Source organism: Vipera berus (genome assembly GCF_964194415.1).
Source record: "Vipera berus genome assembly, chromosome: 14".
In the NCBI taxonomy this organism is placed as follows: Eukaryota; Metazoa; Chordata; class Lepidosauria; order Squamata; family Viperidae; genus Vipera; species Vipera berus.
Genome location: NC_138217.1, coordinates 5,933,269 through 5,960,060, shown reverse-complemented (window position 1 = coordinate 5,960,060; position 26,792 = coordinate 5,933,269). Strand labels below are relative to the sequence as shown.

General features: G+C 40.5%; 1 protein-coding gene across 1 annotated transcript in view; it reads left to right on the top strand.

Annotated features, from left to right (window-relative positions):
- Positions 1 to 17,738, top strand: part of LOC308674376 (adhesion G-protein coupled receptor D1-like) — a gene marked incomplete at its 5' end in the record, with an annotated part of 49,449 nt that extends 31,711 nt beyond the window's left edge. Inside the window, 4 exons of the mRNA XM_081338802.1 lie at positions 8,709 to 8,835; positions 10,218 to 10,259; positions 12,046 to 12,138; positions 15,620 to 17,738. Of these exons, the coding sequence (XP_081194928.1) occupies positions 8,709 to 8,835; positions 10,218 to 10,259; positions 12,046 to 12,138; positions 15,620 to 15,721 (364 nt within the window). The 3' untranslated portion in view covers positions 15,722 to 17,738. The remainder of the gene's footprint in view (positions 1 to 8,708; positions 8,836 to 10,217; positions 10,260 to 12,045; positions 12,139 to 15,619) is intronic.
- Between the last annotated feature and the right edge of the window lie 9,054 nt (positions 17,739 to 26,792).

Sequence of the window (26,792 nt, the reverse complement as noted above, 5' to 3'; positions counted from 1 at the left end):
TGTTTATTCTCTCTCTCTCTCTCTAATACAATCTATTCCTTCCTAATACAATCTATTCCTGGACAGTCACTTGACTGAGATGGTATAGATTCTCCTGCTTGAGCGGGGGGCTGGACTAGAAGACCTCCAAGGTCCCTTCCAGCTTCTATTCTATTCTATTCTATTCTATTCTATTCTATTCTATTCTATTCTATTCTATTCTATTCTATTCTATTCTATTCTATTCTATTCTATTCTATTTTCCATTCCATTCCATTCTATTATTCTATTCTATTCTATTCTATTCTATTCTATTCTATTCTATTCTATTCTATTCTATTCTATTCTATTCTATTCTATTCTATTCTATTCTATTCTATTCTATTCTATTCTATTCTATTCTATTCTATTCTATTCTATTCTATTCCATTCCATATTTTCTATTCTATTCTATTCTATTCTATTCTATTCTATTCTATTCTATTCTATTCTATTCTATTCTATTCTATTCTATTCTATTCTATTCTATTCCATTCCATTCCATTCCATTATTCTATTCTATTCTATTCTATTCTATTCTATTCTATTCTATTCTATTCTATTCTATTCTATTCTATTCTATTTTCCATTCCATTCTATTATTCTATTCTATTCTATTCTATTCTATTCTATTCTATTCTATTCTATTCTATTCTATTCTATTCTATTCTATTCTATTCTATTCTATTCTATTCTATTCTATTCTATTCCATATTCTATTCTATTCTATTCTATTCTATTCTATTCTATTCTATTCTATTCTATTCTATTCTATTCTATTCTATTCTATTCTATTCTATTCTATTCTATTTTCCATTCCATTCCATTCTATTATTCTATTCTATTCTATTCTATTCTATTCTATTCTATTCTATTCTATTCTATTCTATTCTATTCTATTCTATTCTATTCTATTCTATTCTATTCTATTCTATTCTATTCTATTTTCCATTCCATTCCATTCTATTATTCTATTCTATTCTATTCTATTCTATTCTATTCTATTCTATTCTATTCTATTCTATTCTATTCTATTCTATTCTATTCTATTCTATTCTATTCTATTCTATTCTATTCTATTCTATTCTATTCTATTCTATTCTATTCCATTCCATATATTCTATTCTATTCTATTCTATTCTATTCTATTCTATTCTATTCTATTCTATTCTATTCTATTCTATTCTATTCTATTCTATTCTATTCTATTCTATTCTATTCTATTCCATTCCATTATTCTATTCTATTCTATTCTATTCTATTCTATTCTATTCTATTCTATTCTATTCTATTCTATTCTATTCTATTCTATTCTATTCTATTCTATTCTATTCTATTCTATTTTCCATTCCATTCTATTATTCTATTCTATTCTATTCTATTCTATTCTATTCTATTCTATTCTATTCTATTCTATTCTATTCTATTCTATTCTATTCTATTCTATTCTATTCTATTCTATTCCATATTCTATTCTATTCTATTCTATTCTATTCTATTCTATTCTATTCTATTCTATTCTATTTTCCATTCCATTCCATTCTATTATTCTATTCTATTCTATTCTATTCTATTCTATTCTATTCTATTCTATTCTATTCTATTCTATTCTATTCTATTCTATTCTATTCTATTCTATTCTATTCTATTCTATTTTCCATTCCATTCCATTCTATTATTCTATTCTATTCTATTCTATTCTATTCTATTCTATTCTATTCTATTCTATTCTATTCTATTCTATTCTATTCTATTCTATTCTATTCTATTCTATTCTATTCTATTCTATTCTATTCTATTCTATTCTATTCTATTCTATTCTATTCTCTATCAGGCACCAAATCAAATATGATAAGCAGTGATTCTTCTAAGCTGAGTTCATCCACTGCGACTCCTATTACCCCTCTGTGCATAACGTGGCATAAAATCCAGGCTACATGTTACTCTTACCTCTCAACAGAGTTTCAATTTCTGATTCCGCAGGTGGAGTGTTATCAATTACAGGCCCAGACTGTCCTTGAGGCCTGTTTTGTTTTCTAACACCCAAGGTTGGAGTAGTACGACAGCAAGCCCACCCCCTCCCCCCCCCAAAAAAAGAGGAGGGTGGCGCCAGATCCCGAAGCAAGACATTAAGCAGGGAGATTAAACAGTGATCATTAGCAAGCCAGAATGCGAGTCAGCATTGATAATGTCTTAAAGCTAATTACATCTTTGGCTCATTGGACATGATAAAAGACAAACACCATTTGGGTCACAGTTTATTAGACTCAGGAGAGAGAAAAAAGCTCCTGCGAACTAACACGCAAGGTTTTTCCCATGTAGCACTGCATGTTTTCGGAAGAGAAACCAGCAAAAAATCTCAAGGCAATAAGCTAGGCTGGAAGTTGTTGACGAAAGCCACAGCCACAACTTCCATTGCTACCAAAACACAAAAAAACCTGCCTTGGTGTTATACAGGTAGTCCTCAACTTACAAAAGTTCATTTAGTTGCTGTTCGAAGTGAGGAAGGTACTGGAAAAAAGTGATCAAAATTCAGACCCTTGGCAACTGGTTCGTATTTATGACGGTCGCAGTGTCCCCGTGGTCCTGTGATTCCCCCTTTTGCGACCTTCTGGCAAGCAAAGTCAACGGGGAAGCCAGATTCACTTAACAGCCAGGCTACTAACCTAAGCACTGTAGTGTTCTGTACCAGCCTGCTACCGGCCCTGCAGAAAAGACAACCCCTTTACAAACGGCAAGAGGCTGGAATTACGTCTGCCAAATTTATTACTACAAAAAACAAACAAGACACGAACCAAGATACAGGAGCTTTGAAACACTATCTGAGCGGTTGCTTTCAGCAAACCAGCCCTCCCCACACATTCCCTTTATAAAGAGTTCAGGGCGTGGCCTCTCTCTGCCTCCTTCCGAGAAGCCCCACAGCCTTCCTCTGTTTACTCCTAGTTGACTGCCTCCTGCGTCGGGCGTCCTTGAACAGGGCCAGCTGTGGGTCATCTTCATCCACACTGTCAGGCTCACACAGCTGGGTCTCCATGGTGACCAAGTGGGAGGGGCCTGCCTGAGGGCTATCATCAGCAAGATCTTCAACCCCCTCAGCAAGGTCTTCAACACCCCCCTCCTCCTCTGAGTCATCCGACCCAACTGCCGAACCCACAGGCTGACCCTGAATCACAACATGTAGTGATTCACTTACCGACGGTGTCAAGAAAGGTCCTAAAATGGAGCAAAACTCTCTTGACAAACATCTCGCATAGCAACAATAGATTTTGGGCTCCAAAGTCGAGGAATATCTGTAAATGGAACCCTGAGAGCTGAGCTGAGCTTGCAGGAGATTTTAATATTGTTTACACAATACAACGCTTCCCTACAATGCGATTCCTCTTGGATAAAAGCCACTATTTCGAAATTTCACTTCCATTCCAGCACATCTTGTTCCAACGAGTGGGAGTAGTAAAATGTTGTAATTGCGGGTGGTTGATTTTTTTTGCTCTCTCTCTCTCTCTCTCTCTCTCTCTTTCTCTGTGTTGTTGTGGTTGGTCGGCTTAATAGCAACATGTTTTTTTTCTTTCACCTTTTTTTTAAAAAGATGAATACTTTGAGCCAAAAAAAATGAGTCCTTTTTTCTTTCTTGTTGGAGGCTTAATTTTCAAAGGAGGAGCCCAGGATTTTTTTTTTAGTCCTAAATTCAACGGAATTTGCAAAGAGTATCCAATACGTTTTAAGAACGCAGAAGTCTAGCCGAGCAGCTTTGCCCTGTTTGGAGAAAGATTTGTGTGATCTGAGTTTGGAAGGTTTAAATTTTTAATGGCACTTATTCATTAAATCGGACTGTGGATCGATAATAAATGATTGGGCCAATAAGAAAGAAGTTTGCGCCAACAGAACTGCACATCCAGCAAACTTTGCAGCAGAGAGGCAGAAAAAGCACACACACAGACACACACACACACCAGAGCCCATATGGTCTCCCGGTCTTTGATATTCAGGATGTGTAAAAGCCCAGGGAGGGGGGGGGGCGTAGGTAATAATTTTCAGGAGAGAGAGTTGCTGCTTTGGAATTTTAATAGAGGCGAAAGATGTGATTAATTAAAAATTTGTGTGCTTTCAAAATGTTCTCCGGGGCCCAAAGTGAGTGAACTTGCTTTAATGTTGGGTTTTTTTGTTTTTTTAACCCAGGATGGAAATAATTCAGTACCTAAATATGTACAGATGGCTATGCCCAAATGCTTTTTTTTTTTACGGTGGGGCTAAAAGGCAATTACAATGCAAAGGTGGGGCAGGTGTACAATCGCACATATCCTTCTAGCCACATTTCCCCCGATCGTGGTGGGTAATCAACCAAAGATGTAGGTGAACCCTTTTTTTAATTTTCTGCGCCTGTTTTTTTTTTAAAATTGTGATTCTGGAACAATAAGATTAAATATTTGTATCTACTGAGTGTTTTGCATTCGGGGCAGTTCTATAAAACAGGGATAACAGATCGGATTCACCTTATGGCCCTTTGCTTATTCTGTCACAACGGCATTGAAAAAAAAGTGATTTACTTTTTTTAAAAAAATAACGCTGTTTACTGTTGTGCTGGTTAGTTCTTCTGGACTTCAGCTGCAAGTAGCTTGGGCTGATCGGTGAAATACAGCCTTTCTTTTGTTGGGTTAGAAGTCTTTCCCCAAGATGAAAGGAGCGACTGCCGTCGTTCCAGAGTTGTCGGGGCACCCTTCTTTCATCGCCGCTTCTCCGGGGAGGCTTGGATCCATTGTGGTTTCCAGGCAGGACGAACATTAGCCCCGGGGGTGCGACGGTCCACAAGCCCGCGACCAGTTGCTACCGTGCAGGACTGGAAGTCCGCTTGGTGGAGGATTTTTCATGTGGTGCGGCCATGAAGCCACAAAACTGTATTTAGCCGGGTAAAACCTGGAATGGCGATTGGGGCCTGCCCAGAGTTGACGGAGAAAAAGAATTATCTAAGGCTGAGTCTGGATGATTCATCCCAAACTCTGGAGTAGAACAGAATTCTGTCATATTTACTGCGGGTAAAAACAGAAGTGGCTGATTCTCCGTAAGACCAGGAGGGTCAGGTCTCTCAACATTTCTTCCTTGAAGACGTTTTGCTTCTCATCCAGGAAGCTTCTTCCGTTCTGACCGAACGGTGGAGGATGGAAGGATTTATATTCCTTGCAGTCGGCTGCTCATTAGTACTCTTTCTGAGAGTCCTTGAGGCCACGAGGAGGTTTAGCTGTCCCTTCAGGGTCACCTCCACGTGATTTGAGCCAGGCTGTGTGCAAGGTTGCACATACTGGGGTCAGTGGCATACCGAATTTCTTTCTTGTGTAATGCTTGTAGCAAGGAGTGACCAGTATTCTTTTGCTGCAGTGGAAATGCATAAATCAAACTCTGCCAGGTAATCCACAAGCTTGCAGCAGAACGATAAGTTCCAGTTTCATAATCGTTTGTCAGTCATTTAACGAGGGTGCTTTTCAGGGAGCTGATGAATAATTGCACCCCATGCATTAAAAAAAGGGGATGGGTGATTTAAAGCCATTTAATGTTCCTGTCCCCATTGTAAAATGACTCCATTAGAGAAGTGGTACTGATTACTTCCCTACTTTGAGCTGAATATATCAATATGCCTTCCTTGGTTGTCAAACTGTTGATCAAAAGCCATTATCACTGATCCTTCAAAAATCCAACGAGTCTGGCATCCAGGGTAAAAGAACATAGGATGATCTTTAAGAAGCTATCTAAAATCTTCTAGTTCTCTAGGATAAGAGCAAAGGATGTTCTAGAAAGTTATCTAAAGTTTTCTAGCTCTCCAGGATAAGATCAGAGACTGATCTAAAAAAATTACATAAAAGACTTCTAGTTCTCCAGGATAAGAGCAAATGATGGTCTAGAATGTTAGTTGAAGTCTTCTAGCTCTCCAGGATAAGAGCAGAGGGTGATATAGATAGTTATCTAAAGTCTTCTATTTCTCTGGGATAAGAGCAAAGGGTGATTTAGAAAGTTATTTGAAGTCTTCTAGTTTTCCAGGATAGGAGCATAGGGTGATCTAGAAAGCTATCTAAAGTCTTTTAGTTCTCCGGGATAAGAGCAAAGGATGTTCTAGAAAGTTATCTAGTCTTCCAGTTCTCCAGAATAAGAACAGAGACTGATCTAAAAACTTATGCAAAGACCTCTAGCTCTCCAGGATAAGAGCAGAGGGTGATCTAGATAGTTATCTAAAGTCTTCTATTTCTCTGGGATAAGAGCAAAGGGTGATTTAGAAAGTTATTTGAAGTCTTCTAGCTCTCCAGGATAGGAGCATAGGGTGATCTAGAAAGCTATCTAAAGTCTTTTAGTTCTCCGGGATAAGAGCAAAGGATGTTCTAGAAAGTTATCTAGTCTTCCAGTTCTCCAGAATAAGAACAGAGACTGATCTAAAAACCTATGTAAAGACTTCTAGCTCTCCAGGATAAGAGCAGAGGGTGATCTAGGAAGTTATCCAAAGTCTGCTCGTTCTGGGTGAGGTGTAACTTTCAAGGATGTGGACTAGTTGACCTCTCAATTTATTTATTTTATTTATTTTATTGCATTTATATACCACCCTTTCCCTGAGGACTCAGGGCGGTTTACAGGGAGTTAAAAATCAAACATACAAAAGTTAAAAACCAAGATAAAAAATAATAAATCGACGATTCTTAAATATTAAATTGACGATTCTTAAAATTTTCAGATCTCAGTTAAAATGCACAGAAGACACCTCTAGCTTTTTAAAAACGAGAGTGGTCCATGTGTGATGATCCAGATGCAAAGGCTCCAGGAGTCATCTTTTATTATCAATGACCGTAGTTGTGACGGTCAATAGGACAGCATTTGGAACTCTTTGCCTCATAATAAATTTATTTCGGTATCTTTGAGCTAGTCTTGACTTCTGGCAACTGCCTGGACAAGTCCCTGCAGTTTTCTTGGCAGGATTTTGGAATGGTTGAGTTGGCTTTTTCTTGCTCGGGTTGACTGGCCTAAGGTCATGCAGCTGGCTTTGTTCCTAAAGCAGGACTAGAACTCACTGTCACCCAGTTTCTAGCCTGCTGCTTCAACCTCTACACCAAACTGGCGCTCTCTCATGGTAAAACATACACTCCCAGTCCTTGAGGGAGCTTACAAACCATTCAGCACTCAACTAGCATGGTCAATGCTCATTCTGGCCGTGAACATCAGGTGGGAGGGGTGTTATATTCCTCAAATCTGAAACATATTCTTGAAAAATATTCAAGAGCAAACATGGCTCTTGGCTTAGATGAACTCTCTGTGGACAGCCTGGCGGTGGATGAGAAGGTCATCTAGGACACCTTCTTTGCAATCTCTTCAAGAGGCCCAGTGGGATGTCTTGAGGAGGAGCATCAGCATTATTGGATTAGGTACAGATGAGGAAACAGATTTTATCTGTTAGAGAAACAGCTGTGCATCTTGGCACATCACTTCAGCTTGTTTTCCTATTAGAAGCCCAAGGAAAATCTCCCTTAGGTTGAGGTTGACTTTGAAGGAGCACAGAAACATCTTGTTTACTTGGCTGTGGCATGACCACGGCTCCCTGTCACATTCTTAAAGGACACATTTTTCAACGTTCTGGTCCAACGTTCGTAGGATTCCCGCAGTCCTGTATCCGAACACAGAATGTCAGAATAACAGACTTGGGAGGCACCTTGGAGGTCTTCTAGTCCAACTCCCTTGCTCAAGCAGGAAAGCCTGTAGACTTTTCAGGATCAACCAAGGCCCTTCCCAGCTCTCCTTGTCAGGCCTGCCCCAGCGTGACCTCCTAGGGAAGTAAAACTCTCGATTCCACTTGGTTGAAGTGAAAAAGGCACTTTTACTAAGAGAGGCTGATTGCAGTAGAGTCAGGCAGAATCTGAAGTTCCCGTGCATCAGTGCAAAGCTAACCGCTTGGTCCCCCCCCAGCCCTCCCCCCATAGTCTGTCCCTGTGTGCCCAATCTGGCACCATCGAGATATTTTGGGCAGCGCTGAGGTGTTTGGGCTAGTGAAATTCCATTCTCAGGGGACGCGGTCTTGAAGATGCTGGCAAGGACCAGACCCCCAAATTCTCTGTTCTTCCTCAACCATCAATTCCCTCTTCCAAGTTCCCATCACAAAGATATATGGCTTTATTGCCCATTTGTTCCCCATTCCCTTCCCCGGTTCATGTCAGAATGCCAGCAAGGTGCCAAACTGAAGGCGGTGGATCGGACACTCCCTCCTTGGTGTAGAAGGAAAGCTCTTGAGATGTCATGATGAGCAACGTTCATAATCACTATTTGTTTGAAGCATTTTTCTGCTCAGAGGTCAATTGCGCAACCTTCACTGAAACGTCCAGAAATGTAGCGAGGCTTGTTCGATTGTGACTGCCATTCAAAGGAACTGGATTTAATTTATATGCCGGATAAGGCCAAAGAACCTCAGTATAAATAATGTTATGTTTTTGTTCCCTTCTGATTTTACACAGAATGTTATTAGCAATCTCCTTCTGGAACCAGTTTTTCTCTTATCCACCGTATAAATCAATCAAATCATTCATCCTCCAGCTACGGTGCCTTATTATGCTCATTGCAACCCATAACGTGTAGAGAGGGCTGCTACGATTTCTTTTTTGCTTAAAACAAGAACCCCTGAATATTACAGATGAACACAAGGGTCAAAACCTATTCTTCGTATCCTACAGATTGACAGCTAAAGCGGTTGCTGTTCTCCTACCCATCTTGGGAAGTTCATGGATCTTTGGGGTCCTGGCAGTCAATGACCGAGCTTTGGTGTTCCAGTACATGTTTGCAATATTTAACTCCTTGCAGGTATGTCCAGTTGGGTGTACACACCCCTCAAGATGCCATAATTGGTTTTGTTGTATCTAACACAGTAAGATAACCTAAGCGTAAAGCTTATTTTAATAAATCCACACGTGTGTTACATTTGAATGCAACCATTGGCATTGTTGGAGGACAAAATGGCTTAGATGTTCTATCTAGTCAGGTGGAGCAATTGCCAAATCTTTAGCAGTTGCCTACAACAAATGTCAAGGGTGTGATGGCTCAGTGGTTAAAGATGCTGAGCTTGTCAGTTGATAGCCCAGGTTTGAGTCCTGAGCTCCGCACAATGGGATGAGTTCACGTTCCTTGCTGCAGCTCCTGCCCACCTAACAGTTTGAAAACATGCAAATGTGAGTAGATAAATAGGTACTTCAGTAGGAAGGTAACAGTGCTCCATGTGCGCTTGGCATATAGCCATGCTAGCCACATGACCACAGAAAATGTCTTCGGACAACGCGGCACCCACCTCTTTCTCAGGCTCTGAGAATGCCTTCGCACTGATGTTTTAAAGGAAACCAAAGATGGTGGTCAAAAGTGCCATTTCTTTGGCTGCTCCTCCCCCCACTAAAAAGTTGAGCTTCGCCCAAATTGATGAAATGTAAATGAGAATAACAGAGTTGGAAGGGACCTTGGAGGCCTTCTAGTCCAAGCCCCTGCTCATGCAGGAAACTCTATACCATTTCAGACAAATGGTTGTCCAATCTCTTCTTAAAAGCCTCCAGTGTTAGAGCATTCACACCTTCCGGTGGCAAGTTGTTCCACTGATTAATTGTTCTCACTGTTAGGAAATGTCTCCTTAGTTCTAGGTTGCTTCTCACCTTGATTAGTTTCCATCCGTTGCTTCTTGTCCAACACTGGCAATCAGCCTTCTCCTAGCTAAAGCAACTCATCAACATATGATTTTGTTGTTGTTGTTGTACACAGTTGTGAGCAAGGTCACTGACCTCATAAATCTTTCAATGTATATCTATAGAGATAGATAGATAGATAGATAGATAGATAGATAGATAGATAGATAGATAGATAGATGATAGATGGATGGATAGATAGATAAATAGATAGATAGATAGATAGATAGATAGATAGATAGATAGATAGATAGATAGATAGAGATAGACAGATGATAACTAGATGAGATAGATAGTAGATAGATGATAGAGATAAATAGACAGATGATAGATGAGATGAGATGAGATAGATGATAGATAGATAGATAGATAGATAGATAGATAGATAGATAGATAGATAGATAGATAGATAGATAGATAGATAGATGGATATCCTTCCTTGACTGTCATAGTTTGAAATGTCCTTTCTGACTTTCTTTCTTTTTTTAAAAAAATATTAATTTGATTTTATCATTTCAGGGTTTTTTCATCTTTCTGTTCCATTGCCTCCTGAACTCAGAGGTATGTTCCCATCTCCACCCCGTTCCAGGCAATAAAATCCAATTGATGCTGGGATAAGACTATGCTTATGCATCCCTTTCGTGGAAAAAATACATTGATTTAAAGTTTATGCTGTAACACAGCCATTATGTTAGAAGAACGGGGCCATTTAATTACTAGGCTCTAGGGAAAATATATTTTCTTTTGTTACAGAACATGTATAGTTTATATAATGGTATATTTAGCTGTCATCCCCACAATTTATGGCATTTTCAGAAAAGTAGTCTGTCAAGGACTCCAAGCATTAAAACAAATAGCCGCTGCTCATATACCAGGATTCCCCCCCCCCGGACATTATTTTATCTGGTTAAATCAAAGTTCATGGTGTAGCTTAGTTCGTTTGAAATATTACCACCCAATTATCCTCTGAAAATGCCAGAAGGGACTTCATTAATTATGTCAGGAATAACCCATGTCAACTGCACTGAATTGGTGAACAGAATTTAATTTGGATTGCTTTTATAAGCAAATGCAATCAAATAGAGTTTTTGTCCTACCCTTAAGCGCTTCTTTCTCCTGGCTGAGTCTACTTTTGAGAACACAATCATAGCCACAGCTAGGGCAAAGACAACTTCATGTTTCCAAGGTTGTGTAAACTCAGCGTTGGCAACTCGACGGCCTGCAGTGTTTCACAACCAAAACATATCAGGGTTTTTAAGAAAATATGAGCGTGCCTGGCTGAGGAATTCTGGGAGTTGAAGTCCACAAGTCATAAAAGGGCCAAGTTTGAAGACCCCCTAGTCTAGCTTAATGCCTTCACCACCACACCAAACTGGCTTTTTAGCCCAACCTTATTCTTCTTGCCAACATGAGCTACCTCACCAATGCCTAAGAAAGACAGTGAGAGAGAAAAATCTCCTTCTCTAATTGCTCCCCTTCCTGGATGCAGCCCATCCTCCTTCTCCATCCCTTTGCCCACTTAGATCTCATTTCTTCTCCACTGCTGGCGAGCATCTCTGAAGAGAGAACGAAAGAATAGAGACAATTTCAGGTATTCATTAAAAGGTCATTTAGATCCCAATTGGACAATAGGGGGAAATTATACGCTGCTATTCTAAGAAGTCTGCTTGCATATCACCATTGAGTGCCACAATAGTTGCTTCTGGCTGATACGGCAATTAAGACACGTAGGCGGATCTGTTCAGCCTGTTCCTTTTTGATCCCTAACCCAGAAATTTCCAACCCACCAGCCGCCTCTCTGAGACCAACACAATTTCAGCCAAACGTTCTTACAGAGCTACCGTATCTCTACATAATTGCTCTTCTGAACTGCCATTGGCAATATCTCATGCAAACTTCCCCATCTGTGCTCAACTGGAGGTATCACAGCTGGAGCCACATTCAGCTGGAGGTGTGCTTTTAAGGGACAAATTCACTGGAATCTATTTCCATCCGAAGGGTTGAGGGATAGGTAGGTTGAATGCACGCCACCACTTCAGATATCCGTGACACGTGAATTCTGCAGAAGCACTTAGAGCCTAGTGGTCAAATTCCATTTATTTATTTTTCCCCCCTGGGATTTGGAAACAGGACAAAGGTGGAGAAGAATGAGCAAAATCCTCGTCTTTTTGATCAGGAGGGGAAACGTTTGGTTAGGCACCAGTCAAAGTTGCAAAGGTGCTGGAAAAAAAACAAAGGAAGGGAAAACGAATCAAGTCGATGGAAAGCCAGGGAACTGGGACTTCGGAGGTAGCCTCAGGAGCTCATATCGTCCTAACCTGGAAACATCTTTCTCTCCCCTCTCAAGGTCAGGGCCGCCTTTAAGCACAAAACGAAGGTGTGGTCGCTCACCAGCAGCTCCATCCGCAACATCAATGTGAAACCTTTCAATTCTGACATTGTAAGTATTGCTGGAACCGCTCAGATTTCAAAAATGAAATCTGAAAAGGTCCTTTGCCCACCCTCAGCCTGCTCCAGCACGTTCTGTTCCATACCTACCTGCTGGTTTCCAGTCATTACTGTTGATGATTCAGAACAACAGAAGTGGAAGGGGCCTGAGAGGTCTCTTAGTCTGGCCCCTGGTCAAGCAGAAGACCCTAACCCATTCCAACACTTGAATCCAGTTGGGAGCCAATCCAGGTTTATTCCAATGACACTGGAAGTTTTGAAGAAGAGATTGGACAACCATTTCTCTGAAATGGTGTAGGGTTTCCTGCCTGAGCAGGGGGTTGGACTAGATGACCTCCAAGGCCCCTCCCATCTATTCTATTCTATTCTATTCTATTCTATTCTATTCTATTCTATTCTATTCTATTCTATTCTATTCTATTCTATTCTATTCTATTCTATTCTATTCTATTCTATTCTATTCTATTCTATTCTATTCTATTCTATTCCGTCCTGTTCTGTTCTGTTCTGTTCCGTTCCATTCCATTCTATTTCTATTCTGTTCTATTTATTCTATTCTATTCCATTCCTTTCCATTCCCCATTCTGTTCTGTTCTGTTCCGTTCCGTTGCGTTCCATTGCATTCCATTGCATTCCATTGCATTGCATTGCATTGCATTCCATTCCATTCTATTCTGTTCTGTTCTGTTCTGTTCTGTTCTATTCCATTCCTTTCCATTCCCCATTCTGTTCTGTTCTGTTCCGTTTCTATTCTATTCTATTCTATTCTATTCTATTCTATTCTATTCTATTCTATTCTATTCTATTCTATTCTATTCTATTCTATTCTATTCTATTCTATTCTATTCTATTCCATCCTGTTCTGTTCTGTTCTGTTCCGTTCCGTTCCATTCTATTTCTATTCTGTTCTATTTATTCTATTCTATTCCATTCCCTTCCATTCCCCTTTCTGTTCTGTTCTGTTCCGTTCCGTTGCATTCCATTGCATTCCATTTCATTCCATTTCATTCCATTCCATTCTATTCTACTCTGTTCTATTCTATTCCATTCCATTCCATTCCATTCCATTCCTTTCCATTCCCCATTCTGTTCCGTTCCGTTCCTATTCTATTCTATTCTATTCTATTCTATTCTATTCTATTCTATTCTATTCTATTCTATTCTATTCTATTCTATTCTATATATTCTATTCTATTCTATTCTATTCTATTCTATTCTATTCTATTCTATTCTATTCTATTCTATTCTATTCTATTCTATATTTTCTATTCTATTCTATTCTATTCTATTCTATTCTATTCTATTCTATTCTATTCTATTCTATTCTATTCTATTCTATTCTATTCTATATTTTCTATTCTATTCTATTCTATTCTATTCTATTCTATTCTATTCTATTCTATTCTATTCTATTCTATTCTATTCTATTCTATTCTATTCTATTCTATTCTATTCTATTCTATTCTGATTTCCACTCCATGTTGACTTTGGCAGAGTCTCCCCTGGGAGAAGGTTGTTTCCACTGTAATTATTGGGAATGTCCATGCAACTTAAGTCAGGTAAAGACTTAGAAACCTGTTTAGATTGGATAGGTTGAACCTTGATTATTATTATGTTTCTTTAAGTTTGGTGCTTTGGGCTAATCCAGCCCCTTTTAGAAGTTTATGAGTCAACATAATGGGCCAGCCCTCTAAATGGGTGAATTCACTAATTAAATAAATGTTTCATGAACATGGTCCTCTCAACTTGGTGGACCTGAAAAGGACTCATGGAGAAATGGGCCATCAGGTGCTGCTACTCTAAATGGGCTGTATCAGAGATAAGGAGTTCATAGGTAGCATCGCTGAAAAACAGTTGTTGAGGACCAACCTAAAAAGAAGGCAGCCACTTTCCTGTCTATGTTTGGGAGGTCTATCATATGATGCAAAAAGATCCCAGTATTTCAGAGGCTGCCACAAGAAGGAGGGGGTCAACTTATTCTCCAAAGAACCAGAAGGCAAGGCAAGAAACAATGGATGGAAACTTAACAAGGAGAGAAGCAACCTAGAGAAACTTCCTAACAGTGAGGACAATTAACCAGTGGGACAGCTTGCCTCCAGAAACCATGGGCGCTCCATCACTGGAGATTTTTAAGAAGAGACTGGACATTCACTTGTCTGAGATGGTGTAGGTTCTCCTGCTTGAGCAGGAGGCTGGACTAGAAGACCTCCAAGGTCCCTTCCAGCTCTATTCTATTCTAATAATAATGGAATTAAAATGGAATAATCAAAGAGAGAAGCAACCTGGAATTAAGGAGAAACTTCCTAACAGTGAGGACAATTAACCAGTGGGACAGCTTGCCACCAGAACTTTGTAGGTGCTTCATCACTGGAGGTTTTTAAGAAGAGACTGGACAGTCACTTGTCTGAAATGACATAGGGTCTCCTCTCTGAGCAGGGGGCGGGACTAGAAGACCTCCAAGGTCCCTTCCATCTCTGTTGATTGATAGATGAGTTTCATCTTGAATCCAGGAGGTGCATGAGAGAAAGAGTGTAGGCACAGTATATTAGCAATTTCTCAATGCTCCATCAATGAAGTGTCCGTGGTGCACTCTTGGTTGTTGGATTTGTTGTTTGTGTTTTGTTTTGCAGCCATTTCATTACCCCAACTAGGTAACATCATCAGAGCTAGGTAACAAACTAGGTAACATCATCAGAGCTAGGTAACAAACTAGGTAACATCATCAGAACTAGGTAACAAACTAGGTAACATCATCAGAGCTAGGTAACAAACTAGGTAACATCATCAGAGCTAGGTAACAAACTCGGTAACATCATCAGAGCTAGGTAACAAACTAGGTAACATCATCAGAGCTAGGTAACAAACTCGGTAACATCATCAGAGCTAGGTAACAAACTAGGTAACATCATCAGAGCTAGGTAACAAACTCGATAACATCATCAGAGCTAGGTAACAAACTAGGTAACATCATCAGAGCTAGGTAACAAACTAGGTAGCATCATCAGAGCTAGGTAACAAACTAGGTAACATCATCAGAACTAGGTAACAAACTAGGTAGCATCATCAGAGCTAGGTAACAAACTAGGTAGCATCATCAGAGCTAGGTAACAAACTAGGTAACATCATCAGAGCTAGGTAACAAACTAGGTAGCATCATCAGAGCTAGGTAACAAACTAGGTAGCATCATCAGAGTTAGGTAACAAACTAGGTAACATCATCAGAGCTAGGTAACAAACTAGGTAACATCATCAGAGCTAGGTAACAAACTAGGTAGCATCATCAGAGCTAGGTAACAAACTAGGTAACATCACTAACTAACATTGATGATGTTACCTAGTTGGGGTAATGAAACATCTGCAAGAAACAACCGAACTCAGAGAGCACCAAGGACCCCCCTCCTTTCAACCCTGAGCTACAGATACTCTCCTTTATTGCTCCATCAATTATCCAAACTCTTTCTTTCTCAATCCAGATAACTGTGACCAGGCCTGCGACGACGCCAACGCCAACCAAACTCAACACTAATGATAAAAGCAGTGATTCTGGCAACAAGATGGATCTTTCCGCTGTCTGACATTGGCCCTTGTTGACCCTTCCTTCAGGTACCCAAGCAAGCCACCGTCCTCAGGATCTTTCATTCGTTGCCTGACTACCTATTACTCTCTGAGAATTCATTCCTCTTTACTTCCTTCCTGCTAAATTGAGGAGGGGCAGAGTTGCCCATTGGACTGAATCCATACTTCCAGCTTTTCTCCTCTCGGCTGGGAGGACTAGCTACGGAATAGGCAAGGGACGTTTTACACTGGATGGTCCTCTAAGCACTGGCAGAGATGAAGCTGAGGAACACTGGTGGGAAAGGGAACTCCAGGAGGAGCTCTGGATCTGCAAAGCTAAATTTTCTCATGGCCCTAACATTGAAGAACTCTTGACCAGACACCTATGCGTTAGATAGTGGAAGGATACAAAAGAGAAGCTACACCAGGAAATGTCCAACTGCCTTTGCATACCACTGCAGAAGCAGAGGTGATGGAATCCAGCTCTGTTTTCTGATCTTGGCCTGGAGACTAGCAGAAATAGCAGATGTTATATTTGAGCCTCAAGTATATTTGCTTGGGGGTTCTCCGGATTATCCTAACGCTGGTTGTGACGGACACGCAGAGCTTCATTTCATTGCAAGAAGCTTTTATCTAACCTGGGGGGAAACATTTGTATAGAACCTTCCTACTTTCCCAGATGAGACTCCGCGTCTCAGCCGAGTCCTGTTTGTAGACCGAGCGGATTTCTCTTTTGTTGAAAAATCACGGTTGCTTCGCTGTCCATCTTGCCAGACAGAACAAAACTTGAATGCCAAACAGCCACATTCTTCCCCCCCCCCCGACGAAGCGAAACGAAATAAAAAGAAACAAGCAACCCACCTCCACAGAAATGAACAAGATAGAAAAATGACTCTGAGGTGTCAGCCAGGCTGCAGCTGGAATTGTGTGATTATCCACGGATGTCATTTAAATTTTTTTTATTATTATTCCTTTCTCCCGATAAGCAGACAGATGGGTTTGCGTTTTGGGTGGTTGTTTTTTTTTCTCCAGCCGTGCAGCAATGCTGTAGCTTCTGGAAAGAAAAGCAACATTTGATTGATTCAACCAAGGTCTCACCACCTCCCTTTAATGGATTTCGCTAGTGGAGTTCCTCTGCTGAACTTCCTAAATATAGTGTATCTTGGCAGTCTTAAGCACTAGAAGCTTGCTTTTTTTTAAAAAAAAAAAAGGTGGAAGCAAACAGGACAAAAAGAGAGCGAGAGAAAGGTCATTGCTGCATGGAAGATCACAGGCTTTTCATGCTAATTCAAAGCCAAGCATGTCCAGAGGAAGCTAGAAAGAACTTGTCTGGTAGCCTCAAGATACACTATCAAGTCATTGTAGAAAATAACCCAACTTGGTTATCTATCTAATTTATCCTAGGATAATTGATCTTTGTTATCTTGGCCATAAAAGGTGGGAAGGAGAGGCTAAACCAAAGCAGAAATTCACCCCTTCAATTTATGGGACGGGAGTCTCCATCTCATAAAACTTTGTAGCCCTATTACTTTCTGTCCTCCTTTGACATCTTGATTTGATGGAATGATAGTCTCCATCTCAAGTAACTTCATAGCCCCACAACTTCCTGTTCTTCTTGACTTCTTGATTTTATGGATTTGTAGTCTCCATCTCAAGACCCATAACTTCCTCTCCTCCTTTGATTCCTTGATTTGATGGAGTGGTCATCTCCATCTCAAGTAACTTCACAGCCCCACAACTTCCTGTTCTTCTTGACTTCTTGACTTGATGGAATTGTAGTCTCCATCTCAAGACCCAAAACGTCCTGTCCTCCTTTCATTCCTTGATTTGATGGAGTGGTTGTTTCCATCTCACATAGCTTCGTAGCTCCGTAATTTCTTGATCTTCACAGAACGCAGAAGTTATGCCTTGATATGGTCCCAGCTTCAGGCTACCTACCAAATGAGGAAGCTTGTGGTCTGATTCACATGCAGGTATGAACCATTGTCAGAAGTTTTGTGATGACCCATTAATTCCTCTTTCTCTGTCCTTTTTCCCTATGGGTGTTCACCATAATTTAGGAGTACATTGGCACTGTCATCAATACTAGTGATAGCAGGATGGTCTAGTTTTTTGACTACCCTTAGGACAGGGGTTGCATATTCCATCTTGAACTAATCAAGGTTAAATTGAACTAAAGGTAAAGGTAAAGGTTCCCCCGCACATGCGTGCTAGTCGTTTCCGACTCTAGGGGCCGGTGCTCATCTCCGTTTCAAAGCCGAAGAGCCAGCGCTTGTCCGAGGACGTCTCCGTGGTCATGTGACTGGCATGACTGGATGCCAAAGGCGCACGGAACGCTGTTACCTTCCCACCGGAGTGGTCCCTATTTTTCTACTTGTGTTTTTTACGTGCTTTCGAACTGCTAGGTGGGCAGAAGCTGGGACAAGTAACAGGTGCTCACTCTGCTACGGGGAACTCAGGATTCGACCCGCCAAACTGCCGACCTTCTGATCGACAAGCTCAGCGTCCTAACCCACTGAGCCACTGCGTCCCTATTAAATAGAACTAATCATGGTTAAAATTCATGGTGACTTAGATGATACTTAACTCTGCTCTTACAACTGAAGACTTTGCAGATGTATTCATTCAACCTGCTAAAGTTGGGCAAGTCCCATTTAGGTTGAACATTTTGTGGCCTATCCTGTTGGCTACCTTAGAAATCAGTGCATTGTCTAAGCTCAGAAGGTTAAGCTAATTTCTGAAATCAGGATAAATGTGTTTGCTTATAATAGTTTGATTTCCATCGGCTTCCATGCATTTAGATACCCCTCTGTTAAATATTTAAACAAAAAATTAAAATCCTTTATATCAGTAGGGTTTAGACTAAGAAGACACTGTATTAAGAGTCCTTCCAGTACTTTTTTTTTAAAAGAAAGCTATATTTAATCCCCTATTTTTTTTGCGTTGCTTGAGCTTGTTTGTATTTTGAGTTTGTGATATACAGGGTTACAAGCATGCATATATATGCATGTGTATTAAATGTGAATAAGCCATAAATTTTTATTTTCAATAGTTCATCAATCCGGATTGTATATGGTGTTTGTGTGTGTGTGTGTGTGTGTGTGTGTGTGTGTGTGGTGTTGCTGAATGCAGTAAATGTGTTCAAGGATTTTCTTTTTTTAAAAAAAAAACCCTGCCTGTAGCCTTTTACTAAAATCTGAATACCCTAGCATTTATTTATGGGTCTTATTTTTCTGGCTTTTGCAATCTGTCTTTGGAGCAGTGTGGTGATGTCAACAATACGAAAGCTTAACTGAATGAGATGCAAGTTGAAAATAGATTAAATAGCAGCAAAATGATGGCTTTGCCTGTAATAAGAATAAAATGGTTGAACGGACCATCCCTACCTCTTCTTTTTTTTTCTTGAATGGAACAGTAGGGGGAAAAAAACCTGTCTTCTAATCAAAAGCGGATAAGGCCTTGTTCAGATTATTTTGACGTAGTAGAAACAGAGACGTACTATCAGTAGAAGAGAGAAAAAAACCTTGGTGGTTTTCTTGCAGATGTTTCATTACCCAACTAGGTAGTATCATCATGATGAGAAGGGAGATAGGTTTGTGGAAAGGAGAAAAAGGAAGAGGAGGAGGAAGAGGAGGAGAAAGAGGAGGGGGAGGGGGAAGTCAACTGTGAGCTCCTTGGTGCTCTCTGAGCTTGGTGGATTTTTTGCAGACGTTTCATGATCAAACTTGATGGCATCATCAGCTGATTATCTGCTTGACAATCGTAGCAAAGAAGTCATCAAATGACATGCAATTCGCTTAGCAACCGCCTCGCTCAACAAAGCCAATTCTGCTCCCAGTGGAGGACCACCTGTAACATCCTACTAACTCAATTCCCACTGCTGGGCTCACTGGATGGATGGACAGAGAGTTATGACTTTGCTCGAGAGGTTTTAATGAAACGTTGATTATTTAAATGACGGAAACAGCCCTGCGGGGACTGAAATATCAGGCTTGGCGTCCTGCTAACATAAGGAAGATTAATTGTTTTTGTGGGGGAGGGGAGCTCTTCTTTACCTGCCTTCTCCTGGACCCACTGCTTTATGGATTGAGTATCTCATGTTCTCCCCAACCGACAGTTCAAGATTCCAAATTCATTACGGATTGTCCTCGTCATGGAAAGACGTTGAGCAGATGGCTCATTAAGACCGGGATGGAATTATAGGACACTAATGTTGAGCGTGACAGTCCAGGATTGCTCTTGGGGCAGCAGGCGATGGTGTTCTCATACACCCCCCGTAAGAGAGTTGGTTGATCCAGGCAGCTGCCCTTTTCTTGCGAAGCAGGCCATTAGCCAGGTGGCCAAACGGCCATTAGCTATCTCTGTGTCAGATCGAAGATGGAATATCACCTCCCGTGGGGAGCAGAAACGGTAGCCTGTCAGACCTTGTGGCGTTTCTCCCAGGTGCCCTTCTGACTCCTCATTCTCACCATAAGTTGAATTTCTCAGAAGCCTCCATCGAACACTAAAAGTAATAATAATAATAATAATAATAATAATAATAATAATAATAATAATAATAATAATAATAATAATAAAAGGCAGAACAAGACCTTTTAGGTGGCACCTGGAGAAACATCACTGAATCCTAGCTACGAGCAAACGTGAAGGTTAAATTGCTCCATGATTGGGTCTAAGGCAGAGGCGGGAATCTGGAAAGGTACCTGGCAGTGGGAACTTCAACTTGTTCTCAGTTGCGGCCATCCTACCAACTCAATTCCCATTGGGGCGCTCGCTGGAGGGATGAACAGAGAATTATGACTTTCTCAAGATGTTTTAATGAGAGTTGATTATTTAAATGACAGAAATGGCCCAGCAGAGACTGAAATATCCATTTGGGAGTCATGAAAATGTAAGGAAGATGATGATGATGATGATGATGATGATGATGATGATGATGATGATAATGATGATGATGATGATGATGATTAATTTTGGTGGGAAAGGGGAGAGATTCTTTTCTCTCCTTGTTCTGGACGTTACAATGAAATAATTAAGATGAGACTGGACAGCCATTTGTCTGAAATGGTATAGGGCAGAGGTAGGCAACCTCGGCTCTTTTATGATTCATGGACTTCAACTCCCAGAATTCCTGAGTCAGCATAGCTGACTCAGAATTTCTGGGAGTTGAAGTCCATGAGTCATAAAAGAGCCGAGGTTGCCTACCCCTGGTATAGGGTTTCCTGCCTGAGCAGGGGGTTGGACTAGATGACCTCCAAGGTCCCTTCCAACATTATTATTATTATTATTATTATTATTATTATTATTATTATTATTATTATTATTATTATTATTATTATTATTATTATTATTATTAACCATCTCTCTCATGGAAACCATGCTCTCTTCTAAAGGAAGACTATGTTACATTTCCAGTCACGCTTGGAAAGCTGGCTGGCATTTATGCCGCGAAGAACCCTGCAGAATAATTGGAATCTTAAACCGACGATTTTCTTCTCCGTCAAACTCGTTTGAACATGGAATTTGGACAGCACCCTACGACTTTTTCAGCTGCAAGGTTAATTATGCACATGTATTTGGCGACATCCAGAGGACCCTCCTGGGATAGAGGTGTTTCCTTTGGTTGGTTTAAAACCCCTGGGGTCTTTGCCATCCCATAAGATGTGGCACAACACACCCCGGTCATAATGCCATCCTAAAAATTTGCAAGGCTCATTTGCCAGAAAACCAAACCAAAACAAAACAGCAAACGGTTAGTTGGCATCTGAGCCAGCAACGAAACCTGTTCTCTAAAGCAGGGGTCCACAGCCTATGGTCCACAGCCTGGTACCGGTCCGTGGCCTGTTGGCCACCGATGCCCGGGAATAGCTGGTGAGCCCCGCCCCACTCACAGTAGCACCGGCGCGCAGGCACTAGCATCCCCATTTGCGTATGCATGGGGACGCTAGCACCGCTGCCAGCATCATGTGGGCACCAGCGGCCCATTTGCGCATACAGGCGCAGGGTGGCACGTGCACACATTTGCCTGCTCTTCCCTTTCCTTCGGGCTGCCAAGCTGGAAGGATTGACATCTGCTCTAAAGCACCTGAAGGCCAGACAAGAAGCAACAGATGGAAACTAAGTGAGGAAAGAACTGACCTAGAACGAAGGAGAAATTTCCTGTCAGAGAGGACAATCAACCAGTGGAACAGCTTCCCCCAGAAATCGTGGGCGCTCCATCACTGGAGGTTTTTAAGAAGAGACTGGACAGTCACTTGTCTGAGATGGTATAGGATGGTTCTCCTGCTTGAGCAGGGGGCTGGACTAGAAGACCTCCAAGATCCCTTCCAGTTCTATTCTATTCTATTCTATTCTATTCTATTCTATTCTATTCTATTCTATTCTATTCTATTCTATTCTATTCTATTCTATTCTCTGTTCTGTTCTGTTCTGTTCTGTTGTAGTATTCTATTCCGTTCTGTTCTATTATTCCTATTCTATTCTATTCTATTCTATTCTATTCTATTCTATTCTATTCTATTCTATTCTATTCTATTCTATTCTATTCTATTCTATTCTATTCTATTCTATTCTATTCTATTCTATTCTATTCTATTCTATTCTGTATTTTATTATTCTATTCTATTCTGTATTTTGTTATTCTATTCTATTCTGTATTTTATTATTCTATTCTGTATTTTATTATTCTATTCTATTCTATTCTATTCTATTCTATTCTATTCTATTCTATTCTATTCTATTCTATTCTATTCTATTCTATTCTATTCTATTCTATTCTATTCTATTCTATTCTTCTATTCTAATTCTATTCTCTTCTCTTCTAATTCTATTCTGTATTTTATTATTCTGTATATATTATTCTATTCTGTATTTTATTATTCTATTCTGTATTTTATTATTCTGTATTTTATTATTCTATTTGTATTTTATTATTCTATTCTATTCTATTCTATTCTATTCTATTCTATTCTATTCTATTCTATTCTAATTCTATTCTATTCTATTCTATTCTGTATTTTATTATTCTGTATTTTATTATTCTATTCTGTATTTTATTATTCTGTATTTTATTATTCCGTTCTGTATTTTATTATTCTATTCTATTCTAATCAGTGAAACTACTTTCCTCCAGAAGTTATGGGTGCTCCATCACTGGAGGTTTTTAAAGAAGAGATTGGACAGTCATTTGTCCAGAATTGTATAGGGTCTCCTGCTTGGTCCCTTCCAACTCTTTTGTTCTGTACTCTTTTCCAGGCTTAGCCTCATTTTCAGACTGAGAAGAGTATCAAAGAAATCAAAACATTGACAGAAACAGGAAGAAAAGCAAGGAAGCCTCAACGCCATGGACACGATGATATGGACAGCCCCACCAGATTGAAATTAGGCTAGGAAATTAGACTCCAAATTAATTAAGCTATAAATTGGGTTCTGATTTAATCGAGCAAGGCACCAGGCACAAAATTAAGTGAGTAACAAATGGGGTGCAAAATTAACACAGCACTTTCCCCCCCCTAAATCTTCTAATTTTCCAAATCTCAATTTTTGAGTCTATCCAAGGTGTGTTTCCACCCCATAGTTAGCGAGCTGAATTGAAATAAACCATAGTTCGTTCAGTCATGTGTGAATGCATAGATGTTTCGTGGTTGGGATGAATTCTGATAACAGTGGGATTTCAGAACTGGGTTGTAAGTCCTTTTTGGGGTGACTGTTGTAACTTTGAACAGTCACTAAGTGTTTGGTCATAAGTTGAGGACTATCTGCATGTAGTCCCAAGGTCTCTGACTATCGTCCTTTGACATTTGGGTCTTCCTACCTCTTGGAAAGTGAGATCTACGTAGATCTTCAATACATTACAAAGTGAAGATTCACCTTTATCTCTTCGCCCTTCCTCTCTCTCTTCCCCCACCCCCCCCCCAAGTAATTCAGATTTTAGAAGGCAAATTGAAACCCTTGAAGAAAATCAGGCACTCTGTATTTAGCCCCCAGCCATGAACAAAAGAGTTCACCTCTGCTAATCAGACCTTACTTCCCCTGTTGATGACAGTTTTTGCAAAAGAAGAGAATATCCTTTGGTGTCTAATCAGGATTAATTATTTAACATAAGTTCAAAGATTTATTTGCTCCCACGAGTTCAGAAAGATGCAGGAAACATCGTTCCTTTCTTTAAGGAGAGGTTCCCCCCCACCTCCAGTCCTTGCACCTTGTCTGTCAGCTCGAAAGAAGACCTGGATTCAAAGTTGTGGGTCCTCCAACACTGACAAGAAGAAGAAGAAGAAGAAGAAGAAGAAGAAGAAGAAGAAGAAGAAGAAGAAGAAGAAGAAGAAGAAGAAGAAGAAGAAGAAGAAGAAGAAGAAGAAGAAGAAGAAGAAGAAGAAGAAGAAGAAGAAGAAGAAGAAGAAGAAGAAGAAGAAGGAAGGGACCTTGGAGGTCATCTAGTCCAACCCCCTGCTCAGGCAGGAAACCCTATACCATTTCAGACAAATGGCTGTCCAGTCTCTTCTTAAAAACTTCCAGTGTTGGAGCATTCACCACTTCTGGAGGCAGGTTGTTCCACTGGTTAATTGTTCTAACTGTCAGGAAGTTTCTCCTTAGTTCTAGGTTGCTTCTCTCCTTGACTAGTTTCCATCCGTTGCTTCTTGTCCTGCCTTCTGGTGCTTTGGAGAATAGCTTGACTCCCTCTTCTTTGGGGCAGCCCCTCAGATATTGGAACACTGCTATCATGTGGGAGATAACAGAACAACAGAGTTGGAAGGGACCTTGGAGGTCTTCTAGTCCAACCCTCTACTCAAGCAGGAGACCCTATAGGTTAGACCAAATGGCTGTCCAGTCTCTTCTTAAAAACTTCCAGTGTTGGAGCATTCACCACTTCTGGAGGCAGGTTGTTCCACTGGTTAATTGTTCTAACTGTCAGGAAGTTTCTCCTTAGTTCTAGGTTGCTTCTCTCCTTGGTGAGTTTCCATCCGTTGCTTCTTGTCCCGCCTTCAGGTGCTTCGGAGAATAGCTTGATTCCCTCTTCTTTGAGGCAGCCCCTGAGATATTGGAACACTGCTCTCATGTCACCCCTCACCCTTCTCTTCGTTAAACTACACATACCCAATTCCATCAACCGTTCCTTATATGTTTTAGCCTCCAGTCCCCCAATCATCTTTGTTGCTCTTCTCTGTACCCTTTCTAGAGTCTCAACATCTTTTTTACATCGTGGTGACCAAAACTGGATGCAGTATTCCAGGTGTGGCCTTCCCAAGGCATTGTAAAGTGGTATTAGTACTTCACGTGATCTTGATTCTATCCCTCTGTTAACGCAGCCTAGCACTGTGTTGGCTTTTTTGGCAGCTGCAGCACACGGCTGGCTCATATTGAAGGGATTGTCCACTTGGATAACTATTTGTTCGGAATGGCATAGGGTTTCCTGTTCGAGCAGAGGGTTGGACTAGAAGACCTCCAAGGCACCTTTATCTCTGTTATTCTGTATTTTATGCTTGAAAGACAACTGCAACAGGACGTTACATTAGAAAAAATGGTAGTGAAAAGAACAGAATAATAAAGAAAAAAATGGAGGAAGGAATACAGAGGAAATTGTTTTAGGCTGCTGGGGGGAAAAAAGAAGCAGGTTGGACTAGAAGACCTCCAAAGTCCCTTCCAGCTTTGTTATTTTGTTAACTGAATTCTTATAAATTGACTAAGGTTCGGAAGCACCTGGCCTCTAGAAGTGGGCTTGTCTGGTAAGGCTGTTCAATCATCATCATCATCCTAGCCCAAAATGGCAGCCTGGACAAGTGAAACCATAACATAACAGTGAAGCCAAAAAAGTAAAATATGATCCAGGGAAGACAATAGTTCAAATCACATCTGCTGTGTGAGATGCCTAACAATGGGGCCAGCCCCAGTTTTGTTGGATGCTCACCCTGAGTGTTGCTTTGTTTGAGGACCTCATCCATCCTGCTGCCAGAAATTTAACGTTTGCCTTGTGGCATAACACTGAATTATTTTGCCCTAGTACCAAATTCCAAAATCAGGAACGAGGTCACTCACTGCCTAGAAGACGCTAAAGAAAGAAGATGCAGAATTCTAAGAATGGATCTAATAGCAAATCCAGCTTTCCAATTTCCAATTTCCTTCTGCTTTTCTACATCCTCAGCTGGCATGTTTCATACCATAACAACCAATTATGGATTGAAGAGTATTTGTCTGCTAAGTAAAATCAGCCAACTGTCTTTGTTCCTGGTAGTCACTTCTATGGGCCATTCTTGTTCTCTCATTCACTGTGTTGATTTAATTACACGTTTTTGGGTCTTCTACAAAAAACCCCCAAAACCCTCTTGTACCATTTTGGCTTTGTGAGTGTTGCAAAGCAGTGATTCATTTTTTGACTCTTTTACAACGGGAGGAGGAGGAGGAGGAGGAAGAGGAGGAGGAGGAGGAGGAGGAGGAAATGAAGTTGTGTTTCCTACAGTTGCAGATCTTTGTACATGGGCATTGACTGAAGAGCTTAACTAACAAAGCAATGTGCAATACATTTCCCCTGGAGACTTAATGTCAGGGACAAGAGCTCCATCTTCATCTAAAGAAATACATTCTTCTGAACAGCATTTTTTTTAGTGACAAAATGAGAAGGAACTTCAGACAGATGTTGAATGATGAACCCTTGTGGAACCTTTTCTCTCAGTCAACTTCTGTCTCTTCGGTTTGCTTAGAAACCTATCACCATAGGGGAATCTCATTGAAAGAAAAAAAACCCACGTCCTTCCATGTTCCAAAACAGGAAATCAATGCCATGTGTCTGGAGACGTTGGACAATTTTAAGCAGATAGATCTGTCATTTTCCCACCAAAGTTGTTTGGAAAGCCCAGTGGCGTAGCGTGGGTTGTTAGCACCCGGGGCAAGGCAAGTAATTTGCGCCCCCTAACCTGTGGATTTTAGCACTCGAGTCTCTTCCACTAGCTCAGGAATTCTGGGAGTTGAAGTCCATGAGTCATAAAAGAGCCAAGGTTGCCTACCCCTGAGTTAGGTTCAAGGCAAAAAAGGGTCTCTGGAGAAGAGGGAAAATGCTAGTTTAAAACTGAAACAAGGCAACTTTAAGGTGCCTCAGCT